We start from the raw sequence: 17,104 nt of genomic DNA, 5'->3' as shown, positions 1-17,104 counted from the left end.
AAACCCTACGCCCTAAGCCCTAAAACCCGAACCCCAGGCCCCCAAACCCAAACCCCAGGCCCCAAGCCCAAAAACCCTAGCCCCAAACCCATAACCCAACACCCTAAAACCCCGAACCCAAAGCATGAACCCTGAACCCAGAACCCAGACGCTAAACCCCAAACCCCACACCCTAGAATCTACTACAACATTTTGTAATTTGCTAAATGGCCCATTTGATGTGCTACAATTGAACTTGTGGAATTAAAAAATGGAATTAAATTTTATACTATAAATATGTTTGGTATAGATATTAGAGCATGAAATTGGTTCCCATATGGGAATCAATTATTGATGGGATTGGCTTCAATTAAAAAAAATCTCAGGTTTTGCAAATATGATTTTTTTAACAACAGAGTGTTTTGGTTTGCACGTATATTTTATTGGCCAAAACATATTAGTCATACTTTTAAAACCCATATTCATATCCATCTTAATTTTTATTTCCATTTTTATCAAAATAAATCCTACTGTAGCAAACGGGCCTTGTCTTCAAATTGCCTATATGGTTCTTTTTCTTTGAATTATCGGTAATGCCTAGTTATACATATTTTTATCACATAATTCTTATTTTTGTTTTACAAAAAAAACACGCCTATTTTTTTCAATTTTTTGTCAATTTTTTAATTAATATTCTCATTTGAAAGGCAATGACTTCAATGACTTGAACATTGAAAGTTATAGTCCTTTGGGGTCATCCGATAAAATTGGAATATGAAAATTATAGAAAAAAATTTAAAGATAATAATATTAGTACAAAGGATCTTAAAAATTAATTATTTAGAAGTCTTAAAAATCAAAATATAAATAGATAAATACTAAATTGTTGTTTGTAAAAAATTAGGGAAAAAAATTTGTAGGAAAATAATCCCTCTCCATAACTCATCCTCTCTCTCTCTCTCTCATAATTCTCTCTGGGATACTTAGGTGAAAATTAAACTATAATTTTAAAAGTGATTTTACGATATATAAAATAAACATATAAAAGGAGTTTTGTCTTAAATTGCATGAAATTTTTTTGTAATTGATTTTTCTTAATGCCAAAAACCCTCTTCATTATAAAAATTTTTATTTTCTTTCTTATACTCTCTCTCCTATAAATAAAGGAATTTTAAAAGGAAAAAAAACTTCTAATTTTTACACATTTATTGTCTTCAACCAGTTTTGACTGACTTTTTTATTTACGTGATTTAATCCAGATTGTTTATGCAAAGGGGACACAAGGAGCAATGAATTGGATGGTGTATTGTGCACAATTTATGTAAATATGAAATAAAAAATAATTTTAAAATGGAAAATAATATAGAGAAAAAAAACCATGTTAAGAAAATTCAGTGCATAATTATGCGAAGGGAGGGCTCTCATCATAAGCAGCTTATTAATTATTTCTAACTATCTCGCCAACCACCGTTAATAAGTACGATTTAAAAGCCAAAAGCAGGTGGGAGGGCTCTCATCATAAGCAGCTTATTAAGCGGCTTTTGACCTAAAAGTTTCTCTAAACACGACACAGATTTCTCTATTGTTTTTTGTCCACAAACAAGTTATAAGTTATTTTGCAACCTGAATCCAAACAGGTTGTAAAAATTGAATGATTTTCTTTTCTTTTCCCCCCTCCTATCCTTCTTTATGTTATTGTCCTAATATCATTATCCTCACAAATACACAAAAGAAGTCACAGAGAAAAGTATAAAAAAGAAGAAACGTGTGAGAAGTAGATTGAGGGGAAGGAAGCCGACGAGAGGCGAGCAATGGGAGGTTTGGGTTGTGTAGTAGGAAGTTGTGTGTGGATCCTTGCATCTTTTTGTACAAATTATGAGCATTCAGTAAAAACGTCATTGCCGCCATCGACCCTCCCTAGTTATATAAACAAAAGACAAGGTGGAAATTGTTGTTTTTCGAAATGCCGAATAAGTCGTAGGCCTCTGTCTGCGTTGCCCGATGATAACAACTGCGGGCACTCCGACTCAATCCATACTAAGGACGAGGATGTTAATGAAGGAACACCAGCCCAACTACAATTAACAAGATGGAGGCTGCCCACTGGAAATTCAGGAATAATATCCTCCTACTTAGTTGGTCTTCTTACTGGCGTCGTTGTTGTGCTCTTCAATAATCTAGTGAGTTACAATTTTAAACCAGTATTAGCCACTGGCATGTGCATTCATCCATGTTAAACCAGTATTCTTCCTCACAAAACATGACTAATTGTTAGGAATATTATGAATGTACCCGATGAGTTATAGTTATTTTGTTTTGTTATGAGGTTAGTTAAGTAACTCACTTGTATAGCTTGTAATCTGATTTGAGAGGAGTATTTTGAGCTGTAGGTCCCCATTCTATCCTCCTATTGTTTCTATTTCTATCATCTTTTGGCTTGTCATAATGTATGATTTATTTTAAAATTGATAGGTCCATGAAATTCGTGATTGTTTTTGGGATGGGATTCCCTATCAAGGGGCATCGTGGTTAAGAGAAGAGCCAATTCAGGCAACCTGGACTAGGATAATCTTAATACCTACTTGTAGGGGGCTTGAATGTTGCCATGTTGAACCTACTTCTTTAGCATCTTGCTTCGACTGATGAAGATCCATTGCGTGGCATATTTGCTTATCTTAAGTCTGCATCCCAACCTATTCTAAAGGCCATAGTAGCTTGTATCACTTTAGGCACAGGGAATTCCTTGGGTCCTGAGGGTCCCGGTATTAATATTGGTACTTCCATTGCCAAAGCTATTGGTTTTTTCTTTGACAAGAGTTCTGGCTGAATGCTATCTCTTTTGGCTGCTGGATCTGCTGCGGGACTCTCTTCTGGTAAGATAATAGAATAACTTGCTCAATAAATGATGACATGAGAAGTCTTATATTACCAACTGTGGTTTAGTTGAAAGGTAAGGAGCTCAATAGTTGATGGGTTCTGGAAAATTTAGGACAAATATAAAGAAGAAAGGAAACAGGAAGAGAAGAAGGAAGAAACTCTAGGACTATAATTTCAAATTCCAAGGAAGGAGAATAGCAGTTATACTGGATCGTACTTCATTCCTAAAGAAAAAGAAACAAGTATATAACTGACTTAAATAGTCTGACATAATAACTGAAAGTAACCCACCTAGACTCTAGGACAGAAACTGAAAATAACTAACACTGGGACATAAGATAGATGGCAACAAAGCATAAAAGGTATTTAAATTCCTAGCTTTAATTCTCTCCAGAGAAGGACTCACACACCTCTTCCTAGAGTAGATCAATAAGGGAATTTAAACTGTTACAATAGTCCTTAAGCAAGGTTTTGATTTAGAACCTTTTACATAGAAAATCATGCTAGGAAAGTGTCTCCCCTACTTGGAGATCAATGCCACTTGAATCTTGATTAATTGGTCATATAGGATGTTACATGATTTGTGACAAGAAAAGGGGAGGAAAATCTTATGTCTTAACTCTTTAGTTGTTACCACTGTTTCGATTCAGCTGGCTACGTTTAAAAGTTTATGTGGAAGAATAGGGCATTTGATGAAGAATCAACAATGATTTATTGAAATTTAAAGCTTGTTAATGCAAAGGAACACAGTAGCTTGTTAAAGCAAGGAGAATATTGGATTTAGAATTTTCAATCTTCTTCACAAATCTAGTAGTAATTGAGTTGATAAGCTAGAGCATGAATTGATTGATTTGAGCTTTGCAAACTAGTATGTCAAGTCATTTTCTTTGGGTTTGGCAGCTTCTCTACTTAGGTAGTCTTGCTTTCCTTTTTGCTAGATGAACGTCATGACAAATTGACTCCACTAGAGGTAGTTATATCTATTTAGGTTGTGATTGGTGGTCCTTACTATTATGTCATTGACAATCTCTTTACTTGTCTGAGTATCTTAGGGCGTTATTTGAACTTGCGCTCCTTTAAGACATTTGGTGGCTGCATTTTGGCACTTGAATGGATAATGTCTAGGAGGCCTTGGCACATGATCAGGCAAGACATGAATCAAAGCCTAATTACAATTGCATGAAACAAGGAAACAATATAGGAAATAAACCATTGACTTTAGGGCAAAGTTCCATATGACAAACATGGATTACAAGAGGGTACAACATCCTGAAATCATGGGATTCCAACAATTCCCCTTGTATGGTGACAAGCACGTACAATCCAGGTAACTTGCGACAAATTCGATGGTTGGTAGTCATTAGTGAAAGTAAATCAAAGTCAAAAGAGCACTGAAAAAAATATTTTATTGATTATAAACAAAGCAAAGGCTGATATAAAATAGAGGAGATGAAACACAAGTTAGTTGCTGCAAAACAGGAAATAAAACGCATTAAAACACCTCAAATCTTAGGACTAAATGCTCAGCAGCTACGAATAGGAATAAATGATATGATTGTTTCTTAAATCAAGTAATTAAAAATAGTCTAATTTGTTTTTAATATTCCCTTATTAAGAGAAGGGTCGTGCCTAATCTGAAATGATCATGCCAGATCTGAAAATATTCCAACATCAAGTCACGTTTGATGTTTGATTTTCAACACTCCCCTTCATGTTGGGGAGTAGATATCAATCATGTCCGGCTTACCTCCAAGTTCATCCATTTTTGCTTTATGTAGTGCCCTTGTGAGGATATCTACCACATGCATCTTTGTAGGTATATATGTTTGTCCAATAATGTTAGAGACCACGTTTTCCTTAATGAAATGTCTGTCAATTTCTATGATCTCAGTTTTATCATGCCAAACTAAAATTTTTGCAATACTTGCCATGTTGTCTCAATGCATTCTTATAGGACCTAGATATTTAACTCGAAGTTCTTTTAGCATCCTTTTCGGCCAATTTTCTTGTGAGGATTTGGGATTATGCTAGACTTAGAAATATTCAGATCTGGTTCCAATGTTTTATTTTCATTAATTAAGTCACATTTTTGCAAATTTCTTATGTGTAATATGCTGCCAATATTTATGTAGCATTTGCACTTTAGTGCTCTACTAATACATGGAATCATTCTACAACCTTGTGTGCTTTCAGGTTTCAATGCTGCTGTTGCTGGTTGTTTTTTTTGCCATGTAGTCTGTCTTATGGCCCTCACCTATAGATGTATCTATATCACTTACAAATACTACATCTACGGTAATACTTAGTGCTGTCCTAGCTTCAGTAGTTTCTGAGATTGGCATTGGGTTTGAACCAACCTTTACAGTTCCAGAATATGACTTTCGTTCAATTGGTGGTGAGCTAGGCACATTTTACCTTTTCATTTGAAGCTGATATTTAGTTCCATGCACAAGGTATTTTGTCAGTTTGATGGGAAACATAAATAGGGTTATTTTATTGCTATCCTAAGATAAAGATGTTTAAGATTTTTTTTTTATTTATAGAAGTAGTTATCTAGATTGTCTAATATATCTTCTATGTTTAATTTTGTTTTGAATCACGAGTTATCTTTTCTCTGAATAAAGCCCTTCATATTGTTGGCCCAAAAAAAAGAGGCATTGATATCTCTGCTCTAGTCACTTTTAGAATTGCTATTACCTATCATTGCTTACAAATCGACTCCTTGAATTCTTCTACCATCTTTAACAGCAATGTAGGCAAGGCATGGTCACTTCTAATGCTATTGTTTTAAGCATTAATTGCAAAGTGATAAGGTGTAAATCAACGGCAATTGTCATCATGGTGAGATTTTAAACATATAAAGGTCTAAATGTTCTTTCTTTGCATTCTTTTTTTTGCTTTCAATTTTTTTTGGGGGGCAAATTAGATGCATTTTCCTGTGCATTACAATAAGTATGAGAAATTAGTTACACTGTTCATAGTTTGTGAATGGTGCAATTTGTTATAAATTTTGTACTATATATCAATTTTGACACTATATATGCCTTGTTCTATTGTTTGATTTTTTTTTGTGAAAACAGAAACTAGATTGTAAAATTTAATCCATAGATGTAGGTCTGAAATTAGAAAATCAATTACTTGTATGTCCCTCCACTTGTATGTACTGAAGTTTGGCATGTAAATATTGAAGTTTCATTTGTAAATGGGACCGAGGAAAAGATTAATTTTCTTATCTGAGACTTGATTGTAATTCTCCATTTGATTTAATAAGATGGTGCTTATGATGCATAGAAGGGTGACAAATAGCTCATTTGGAATTGCTGCTTGCTGTTTATTAAAGCTTTTTTTTTTAATATCAATTTGGTATATACCATGAGAGTTATTTCACTTTTTTTCAGAGCTACCATTGTATCTATTACTGGGTATCTTTGGTGCCTTGGTGTCACTAGCCCTATCTTGGTGCACTTCATATATGATAGCAAGTGTTAACTATCTTCACAAGGTCACTGGCATACCAAGAGCTTTATTTCCTGTATTTGGTGGTTTATCTGTTGGACTAATAGCATTGGTATATCCTGAAATCCTTTATTGGGGCTTTGAGAATGTTGGCCTTTTGTTAGAATCCTGGCCATTTATGAAGAGTGTTCCCATTGACTTACTGCTTCAGCTAATAGCCATTAAGATTGTTGCAACTTCTCTGTGTCAAGCTTCTAGATTAGTGGGAGGTTATTACGCCCCATCTCTCTTTATTGGTGCTGCCACTAGGATAGCATATGGGAAATTCATTGGTTATATCATTGCTGGGTTCAATCCTATAATTAATTTTTCTGTTTTGGAAGTGGCATCGCCCCAAGCTTATGGCCTGGTAACATTCCGTGGCATTTTTTCTTAGTTAGATCCATAATGTATAAATTTTACCTTAAGATGTTTGATTTCTTTTCTTTCCAAGAGAGGAGGTAAACTTAGTCTTCCCAACGTGACTTTGTGGATGGAAAGAACTCCCCTATTCTGTATGCGTCAAATGATTATTCCTTAATATTTCAAAATTCTTTAATTCTTAGTCTACGAATGCTCTGGATTTTGCCAAGAACTCGTTGAGTCTTCTAACCTCTTCCCTGCAAGAAAAAAGTAGCAGGAGATCAAGGAATGTAATTGGAACTAGGGCTTTGATATTACTCACAAAAACACTATAAATGTCTCCTTAAGAAATGTTATCCCCTCTTACAACTGGGAAATGCATTACAACCTAGAATTACAAAATAAAATTAGAATAAAAGCTTGAAGTAGTACGATAGTGCTTGGTGAGATCATAATTCTCATTTTGTCCTTGAGGTAAAGTTGCAAAGTATAAGGTTGTGATGCTCCAATTATTCTAAGAAATTTAGGGGAAAAGTTTTTGAGGCAGTTGCAAAGTATAAGTATGGACAACAAGAATAATAACAAGCCTTATCTCACTTGATGGGGTTAGCTATATATATCGCACGACGCTATTATATTTTATCAAACACCAAATCTTTGGATATATTGTTAACCAAAATGTCCTGTTCAATAACTTCATTAAGTGTTCTCTTTGGTCTTTCTCTACTTTTTTTTCAAAGGACTTCATATTATTTTATCTACCCTCCTTACAAGTGCTTTCAATTGCCTTCTTTGTACATGAACCAACTCAAATGATTTTCTAGTAATTTTTTTTCCTTTAATAGACACCATGCCACAAATTTTATCTTTTTTATATGGCCCCATATTTATCTTAACATCCTTATCTCTACTAGCCCATCTCTATGCTCTTGTTTTTTATTTAAAGCCCAACATTCACTATGATATAGTATTACAGAGACCTTTACTCCAGTTGTTAAAATGAATTGTTAATTTTACTATATGTGGCGGCTAACCTTGATGGGACATAACAATAGTTTGATGTCAAAATTACATTCCTATGTGGTGTTTTTAACAGAGGATATTCATATGGAAGTAGTGAAGTGCCTCCAAGGTTTGGTTTGAATCTTGAACAAGGCACAATTGCAGTCTAAGAGCTTGGCTTACTAGATGTGAAAGGACAATGTTTAGCATAGGACACAATCAAAGCCAAGGTGATCATACTATATTTGTGAAACACTAGTCTTAGGGAGAATGACCATGCCACCTCTCTGTGTTGACCACATCATAATCTCTAGGAATGACCTAGAATGGATTGAGCCACTAAGACAATTAGTGAAGTAATTTGTGGTCAAAGAGTGAGGTAGACTCAAATACTTTCTTAACATTGAGGTTGCTTGCTCACAACAGGGGATCTTTATACGCAACATAAGTATGTGTCGAACATGTTGACTAATACAAGCAAGTTGCACTTTAAGCCTGCCTATAGAGCCAAACCATAAACCTTGTGATTCTCCAAAAGAAGCAGTTGTTGATAAAGGGATAAAAGGGACCTATTATAGACTCGTGGGTAGATGATAAGATCCAAGATAGGTAGAGGGAAAGGAGGAGGGAAAATCTTTACTATGGTATGAAACTAGAATCTGACTTAGCAAAATAATAAAGATGAAGGAAAATCCACACTAGAATATGAGCAATAATCTTAAGCTCATACTACTAATAAAGCCTATGGAGAATCTCTACTAATAGAGATAAATACTGATTTGCTTCTACGGATAGTGAACCTCAATTTATATAGACAGAAAAATGACTTATGACTCCCTAAAGTTCTAACCCACCAAGTTGACTTAGGAAATGGAAAATGATAAACCAAAACATGTGCAAAAAAATAACATACTTAGTAAATAATCATAACAGACTCCACTTTCTCCTAAACTTATGCAGCACTTAGACTAACCACTAAAATAAATATTAATAAAATAAAATGAAGATAATTCAATTCCAAGTCAGCTGCCAATTTACTATGCATGTGACTTCATATTAAATGACAGTGAACATGTCAGCACGTGACTTCCAAGAAATGATTAATGATAGGTGCTTTTCAGAAGTATTCAATTCCAATTCAGCTGCTAAGTCACCTAACTGATGTTTGTTTGTGGCTAAGGCTGGGAGGGACACCTAACTGATGAAATAAAAATGCCAGCAGTCACATATCCCAACTACAAAACTTGGAACTGAGAATAATCAGCTAATGGCATGGCTCACAAATTATATGAAGTTCAATATCAGTTAAGTGTACTATGAGACTGCATCAGAGATTTGGGATGCTACTCAAGAAGCAAATTCAACCTAAGAAAGTGCAATGGAGATATTTGTAATTGAGTGTGCTCTCCACCGGGTTAAACAATATAAAAGGCCTGTAAATCAATACTTTAATCAACATATGATTAATTATACTTTGATGTGAAAAAAATGATCTGTTAAAAGATGATCTGTTAAACTATGAGATGACGTTGAATATCTAGGAACAATTGAACTTCTTGATAACTTGAGCTAGATACCTTTATTTATGCTACTTAGAGTACTCTGATAGTTACAAGAGTTTTCAGAACCATCTCTTAACATCGATTCTTTACTGCTAATCCCATGTAACATAGTAGAAAATAGTATTGGTCCTTGCAGTGGCTTGATATGAGCATATGGTTGTTCAAATTGGATTGGATTCATCGATTTCCTTGTAGCATTAGACTTGTATGAATATTGAATCAATGCATGAAGAAGCACACGAAACAGATTTGGAAATTGAAGATTTATTTGTATTTTAATCTCTCGTATGTCTCATTATTGGGGTCAAGAGAATTGTGGCTGAGAATATCCAATTAAAGATTTTTTTAGATAGAATTAAAGCTTTTTTTGCAGGTTGGAATGGCTACAACTCTTGCAGGAGTATGTCAGGTGCCTCTTATTGCTGTCTTACTACTGTTTGAACTGACCCAGGACTATTGGATTGTTTTACCACTCCTTGGAGCTGTAAGCATGTCTTCATGGGTTTCATCTGTAGAGACAAGGAAAGGGAATGATCAGGGTGCAGGGGAGCACAAATTTATAACCTCAAATTGTATTATTCTTCCAAAAAATTCTGCCAATAGTTCAATTGAATCATCTACTAATTGTTCCATTGCTGAAAGTGTGCCTAATACAAGTAACCTGTGTCAAGTTGAGAGTCTTCTTTGTGTGGAGGATGATATTATTGAAACCACACATTTAGGAAGAAACACGTTAGTTTCACAAGCCATGAAGATGAGATATGTGACAGTCTCAATGGGCACAAAACTTATAGCGGTAGTAAATCTCATGCTTGTAGAGAAACAGTCTTATACAGTGATTATTGGTGTTGACCATACTTTAATTGGCTTATTAACACTTAGAGACATTCGAGAGAATGGCAAATTTGCAAAAGCAAGAAGCAAAAAAGCCAAGGTAGCCAAGTTACTCTAATCTTAATTGGATATGTGTGTGTGTGTGTGTGTGTGTGTGTGTGTGTGATTTATCAATTTTATGCACTTCTACATTCTGATTTTACAAAAATTAATAAAAAGAAAAGCTAAGTTCTGGTAGCTATATTCCTAGGTTCTTCATGATATATGGTGCAAATATAATTAAGCAATTATTGAAATTCATGCATGTGCTTCGTCCTTAAGAAGAAATGATTAATGATAGGTGTTTTTCAGAAGTATCTAGGGAGGAATTATTTGAAAAAAGATGTCAAATGAGGTGACATTATAAAAATTCTCTACAGATGGTTAACATAATAGTTATAGAGTACCAAGTGTAGTCTTCCATTATAACTATACTATAATCAGAACAAACTTTAGTTTCTGCAACTACTCCATAATTAATATTCTAGTCTTATCCTTCCTTTACACTCTTTACATCTAACCTGGAAAAAAAACAAAACCAAGTTTGCCATTTCCCTTGTAGTATTATGACTGGAAGATAATTGATATGTTTGCATATGTAATTATTGTATCAACCAAATCTTATGAGAAGGTAAAGTACACACACTTGTAGAGGGCCACCCGGGGGAGGGGGGAAAATTGATTGCTTCTTATTCAACAGCTTTAGATGGATACACGAGGAGTACTTATACTGTTCTTTTGTAACTCTTGACTTACAACTATCTCACTGTCACATAACACATACACACGCATACACGTATTTATATCTTAAAATTCTGCTGAACTTAGTTACAACCTGCAAAGAATACTTCTATGGTTGAGCTTGGAATAGTCTTTGACCTAATCAATAGATTACGTCAGACAAATGCTGAACTTATCCCAATTGGTTGTGACCTCACATATATGACAATCTGGTTCTTTAGCAAGAGCTTGTAGTTTCAGAACTGTGCCTTTTAGGAGGCAGAATATGTAGTGTTCCATGGACTACTACTCGTGATATGGATCTTCTTTCTGCCCAAATGGCTAAGAAGAATCATGGAGTCAATCAAGTTCCATTTGTTGAAAATCTCTACGAAAGGGCATATCCAGTTGGCATATTAGACAGTGACAGTATCAGTTTGACTTGCAGGTTCTTATTCAGTCATCACAATCCGGTAGTTATAAATCACCTGTCAATGTGAAAGAAACCCAATGAATTGAGAACCCAAGCTACTGTAAGAAAATCTAAAATGATTTTAACCTTGATGCACTTTTTTACTCTAAATGTTAGAAATTTAAACAAGGTACACACTTAAAACCATCTTCTACTGAAATTTAAAGGGCTCTTCTAAATTTTTATTATATGATCATTCAACAGAATATCATGTCAGTTAGGCTGAGATATACCATGTCAATCGAGCCGTAAAGTTGAACACTTCCATTATTAATGACTTGAGGATATTTTCGTAATTGCTTATGTGTTTTAAACTTTTAAAATGTTTGTCAGATTTCTTTTTTTTTTTTTTTGAGGGGGGGATGTTGAGAATGTTAGCCTAACTAATCTCACTTGGAATCTTTTGCTCTTATCACTCCTTTTCTGCCATACCAATTTTTTTTGGGAAATGTAATCTTCAAATGGAAATGTAAATATGCTTTCATAAATTTTTGCAAAATTAGCAGATTTGTCTTAAGTTTTCTCATAGAAGAAGTTGGTTGGACAACTTTGAGGTTTATTGGTTAGATTCTTTATTATTGCATTTGTTTTTTAATGCTTTTAGCTATGTCATGGAATGCAGTAAAACAAATGCTAACATGTGGTAATGCTGGAGAATTTTGAATGTTGATAAGATGAGGGATATTGAGATTGGATTTCCATGGTAAGGGAAAAGAAGAAATATTTAAGTGGGTTGATTGTGAGGGGTAAGGGAAAATCTAAAATGGCATGGCTTTGTATATTGAGCTCCAGAGATAAATGAACATTGTATAAAAGATGTGGAGAATCTTAAAGCTGAGAATTGTTTTTTCTCTTTCATGTTCTATATTTGTTTTTTATTCCACTAAATTACTTTTGTTAAATGCAATGCTTTGGCCACTAAAGAATCCCTCGCGTAATATTCTACAGTCGAAGGACATAGAGGGTACTTGGCTAGAAGGAAACAGGCACCTTTGGATACAAAACCAAGGCTTTGGGATCACACCATCCAAACAGGTGAATTTTGTTATCATGGTAGGTTGGAAGCCAAGGTTTTTATTAAAACCGTTCTCCCACCTCTCTTGCCCATCTTGAATGAGACATCCACAAGGGTCGTTCCTTATTAACTGGCCTGTCAGCATCCAATCTGACCCGCCAAGTTGAGGTGTGTGTCATCTGAAGTGTATATCCTGTTGTCTTGAAACTGAAGTATTCATCCTAGCTTTCAGCTTAACATCATTGATAATGTTTCTAGTGTTAATGAAATTTATATTGTTTTCAAAGAAGTCCTCTTCAGTATATAAGAAAGCTGCATCTTGTTTTCCATATATTCCAGCATGCTTAAGCAAAAAGATGCGGTCAGGTGATTTTCTTTATGCTTGAGCTCTACTTTATTTTTTACTTTCCCCAAGATCCAATCCTGCAACAAATGAGGGTAAAAAATAGTTTAGTTTGGTATGGTTCACTAGATTTAACTAGACCTGCTTAGCTCTAGGATAATTGATATTTTTTTTTTGGGAATCATAAGGCAAGTACAACTTGACAAAAGACTTCTAAAGGGGAGCGCCTCTAACTGGCATCCCAGCTATCCTATCCTGTTTTAATTGGCATCCCAACTGACTCTATGTGCATGCTAGCGACAGGTAGGTTACCACAAAAATACAAAATAAAAAGGGCTTTTTAAATAGTAAAATGATACAATAAAATTTATTTATTGCCAACATAAAAATAAAAAAGTATTACTAAAGTCGCTTCTCTTGCAAATTAACATATTATAAATATAGGAATTGATGATAGCTATGATTAGAGAAGCTATAAGGACCCCATAAAAATAAATAAAAAAACTACAAGGATATAGTTAGAAATAAGGTAAAATTATTCACTCCCACGTGTAATGGTTAAAAGAAAATGGGTCTCCAATCCCTTTTTCGTTTTAGGATTACTGGAGTTATTTATTCACTCCCATGTGAAATTCTATTGGCTTGTCTTATAATTGGAGACTTCGGTCCCGCATGCCTTTTCGATTCCATATTATAAGAAGGCAAATTTTTGTTTTAGGATTAGTGGAGCTATTTATTATCAAAAGCCCTTTTATAATTCTAAAATCTCACTACCGAATTATAAGAGCCAAATGAAATTAATTTGAAAAGAAAAAAGATGTTGTTGCCCCTCAAAACTATTGCCACTAAAATTTGCAAAAAGGGCCAAAAGCTAGGCTATGTGTCAAAGATCTTCCTCTCACTCTCTGAAAAATCTCAAGCGTCCTGCAGCTGTTGAACAAGATCTGTCGCGATCAACATCATTCTAGTAAGGCCATTATTGTCATGGTGCTTGCTAGTTGCTATAGCCAAAGGAAAACATAAAGCAAGAGAGAGCATCCGATCAAGAGAGGAAACTTAAAAGGCTATCGGAAGGAGAAAGAGAAGAGATCAAAACCCAAATGCAAGAGTGAAATTTGGAAAAAGTAAGCCTTTTGATTTATCCTCAATCTTCTATTTCTCTGATTGGGTTTATTTGATAGTGAAGTTGGTATATTGAGGAAGAACCATTGATTGAAGGTGATGATGGTATATAAGTGAAGGTTAACGATGATATTTGATTATGTGTAAATTGTTTGGGTCTGGCTTTGTGATGGCTGATGCCAGGGAATCTGTTTCTGTGTGTGTGGGTTACGGGTTGTGTGAATTTGGGGTTAAAAAAAGACTGAACAGCATAAAAAGGAATGTCATGAACGAATTATGGGTGTGTATATATTATTTTCTAGTTACATGTTATTGCCATTGTCAAGTGATTGTCAAAGCGGGGCTTTGATCTCCTTTGAGTTTTTGTATGAGTAAGGTGTCGGGTTCTTGAAGAAAAAGGCAAAGAGAATGTACTCCCACCAGTTCAAATTTATCAAGAAATTAGTTACAATTAGTTTAAAACAATAAACATATAAGGTATGTATTTTTTCCCCTTCAAATATGTCTTTATTAATGAAAAGAACAAGTAAAAAATACAATAAATGAATCAAAGAGGAAAGAAAATATACAGAGATAAAATTGGAAAAAAATACATTAAATAATTAGACAAAAGTGAATGTTCTCTTATTAAAAAAAAAATCAAACCCCTCCAATAAAGTTTAGCTTATATTTTGAACCAAAGAGAGTAATTGGTTAGCATTGTATAAAACCTGTTAGATATATCTAGCCAAAGAGAATATAAAATTCAGTTTAGTTGAAAATTCCCATAATCTAATTGAAAATTACTCCTCTGGTCCTTAATATATGACCTAATTATTAAGTTGATTTTAGTTCTAAATATAAGACTTATTTCTCATATTTATTATTTTTTTCCTAAATTACTCCTATTAATACTCCCTCAAGCATAATCAAATAAAAAAAGAGAGAATATTAAGGAAGATGATTATGGTATTTTAGGAAAAACATATCATATTTCTTATAATTAACTTATCTAACTTCCTTAATATAAACAAATTAGTTAAATAGATCTTATATTAAGAAATGAGTACCTTATTTTAGTCGAAAATTCACATATCTTTGTGTAAAATAACCATTTGATTCTCACATTTTTCTGAGTGAAAAGCCTGAAGTGACATTTTTTACTTTCATATAACTTGGACCCTAACATGATAGAGATGACTTTCTTTTACTGGAAAACAAAAGTTCTAGCGACATTCACCCTAAAAATAAAATAAATCGTAGTTTAAGAAGGTTAAACTCATTGACAACAGATTGTGCTTAGCTACATTAATTATAATTTTTTTACTGCTACAAACTAATAGTCTGTAATTGTTGCAGGTGTTGATCTGTTGAATATGGGGAGGAAGAGTGAACATGAAAGAAATTAGAAGAATGCTGCATCAAAACTATTTGAATGAAGCAATTAGATAGTAGGACAAGAAAGCAATAACATCTCATTTCATATATTTGTATTGGAAATTTCATATATTTGTATTGGAAATATAATGTGTATAAATTTGTACTCCAACTCTATAATCTTATTTCATACATTTGAATTGAAATTGATGCTTATGAAAGATGATTGCTAAGATCAGCAAACTCACAGTAAAATTTTCTTGGCAATCATCTATACATATCTAAACATTTACTTTTTTATTACTTAAATTATGCAAATCTACAACTAAATAACACGAGTTTGCTAACAAGAGGAATTCATTTCTAATTGTAGGAAGATTTAACAACAATACTTGCACTATGCAAATAGATGTATTTCTATTATTAATGTTCGCATTCTTGTTTGCAAATTGGTGTATTCTACTTGTGAATGATATCTTCCAAACTTGTAAATTATTACACTCAAATTGTGAATTAAATTAGTCCACTTGCAGATGGATATGGTTTTCTTGATAATTTACGTATTCTTGTATCAAATTGGCATATTCTACTTGTGAATGATATCTCCCAGACTTGTATATCATTATATTTAACTCGTGAATTAAATTAGTCCTGTTGCAGATGGACATTTTTCTCTTGTTAATCTATGTATTCTTGTTGCAAATTGGAGTATTTCACTTATGAATGATATCTCCCAAACTTGTATTTCTTTATTTTCAACTTGTGAATTAAATTAATCTACTTGTAAATATACATGTTTCTCCTTAATTTATGTATCCTTACTACAAATTAGCGTATTCCACTTGTGAATGATATCTCCTAGGCTTGTAAATTATTGCATTCAACTCGTGAATTAAATTAGTCTCCTTGCAAATCAACGTATTTTTCTTGTTAATCTACATATTCTTATTGCAAATTAGTGTATTCTGCTTGTGAGTGATATCTCTCAAACTTGTATGTCATCAAGTTCAACTTGTGAATTAAATTAGTCTACTTGCAAACATATGTGTTTTTTTTTTTTAAATTAATCTACATATCCTTGTTGCAAATTGGTATATTCTACTTGTAAATGATATCTCCTACACTTGTATATCATCATGTTCAATTTGTGAATTTCATTAGTCCACTTGTAAATGACTGTCTTTCTCTTGTTAATCTACATATCCTTGTTGTAAATTGACATATTTTACTTATGAATGATATCTCTCAAACTTGTATATCATCATGTTTAACTTGTTAATTAAATTAGTCTACTTGTAAATGGATGTGTTTCTCTTATTAATCTATGTGTCCTTGCTGTGAATTGGCATATTACATTTGTAAATGATATCCCCAAACTTGTAAATTATTGCGTTCAACTCGTGAATTAAATTAGGCCACTTGCAAATAGATATATTTTTCTTATTAATCTACTATCCTTGTTGCAAATTGGCATATTCTATTTATTAAGAATATCTCCCAACCTTGTATATTATCATGTTCAACTTGTAAATTAAATTAATTCACTTGCAAATGAACAATTTTTTTCTTATTAATCTATGTATCCTTGTTGCAAATTAACGTATTTCACTAGACTCGAATCTTTGTGATTTTTTTATAAGTCTATTTAAACAATTTTAGCAATACATCACAAAAAAATATTTAGTTTAGTTGTGAATCACCATATTTTTGTTGTAAATTCTTGTATTGTTGTTGTGAATGGTTACTTCACAAGTTTCTAACTTGCATAATCACTACTAATGAATGTATAGAATTGCAATGTCAAAAGTTTCTTGCACACAAAGTATTCCAAATCAAAATGCCTTAATACACATTTGTACATATTATAAACTAATTTAAATCACATATTCAAATGAAATACATGAATTTATAGGTCATCATTTTCT

At 33.3% G+C, this 17,104-nt stretch overlaps 1 protein-coding gene across 1 annotated transcript; it reads left to right on the top strand.

The window, feature by feature from the left end:
* Nucleotides 1–1,790: 1,790 nt before the first annotated feature.
* LOC114725731 (chloride channel protein CLC-e) lies at nucleotides 1,791–11,990 on the top strand. The gene is given in 9 exon segments (XM_028912284.1): nucleotides 1,791–2,159; nucleotides 2,452–2,562; nucleotides 2,564–2,852; nucleotides 5,050–5,075; nucleotides 5,077–5,251; nucleotides 6,255–6,721; nucleotides 9,652–10,212; nucleotides 11,114–11,319; nucleotides 11,948–11,990. Coding segments are annotated over 9 exon segments (2,247 nt in total).
* Nucleotides 11,991–17,104: the final 5,114 nt, after the last annotated feature.

Source organism: Neltuma alba, unplaced genomic scaffold, assembly GCF_004799145.2.
Source record: "Neltuma alba isolate B1F8T4 unplaced genomic scaffold, ASM479914v2 tig00012263_pilon, whole genome shotgun sequence".
Lineage (NCBI taxonomy): Eukaryota > Viridiplantae > Streptophyta > Magnoliopsida > Fabales > Fabaceae > Neltuma > Neltuma alba.
Note: the sequence above shows the minus strand (reverse complement) of the source record. Positions and strands in the feature narration are given on the sequence as shown.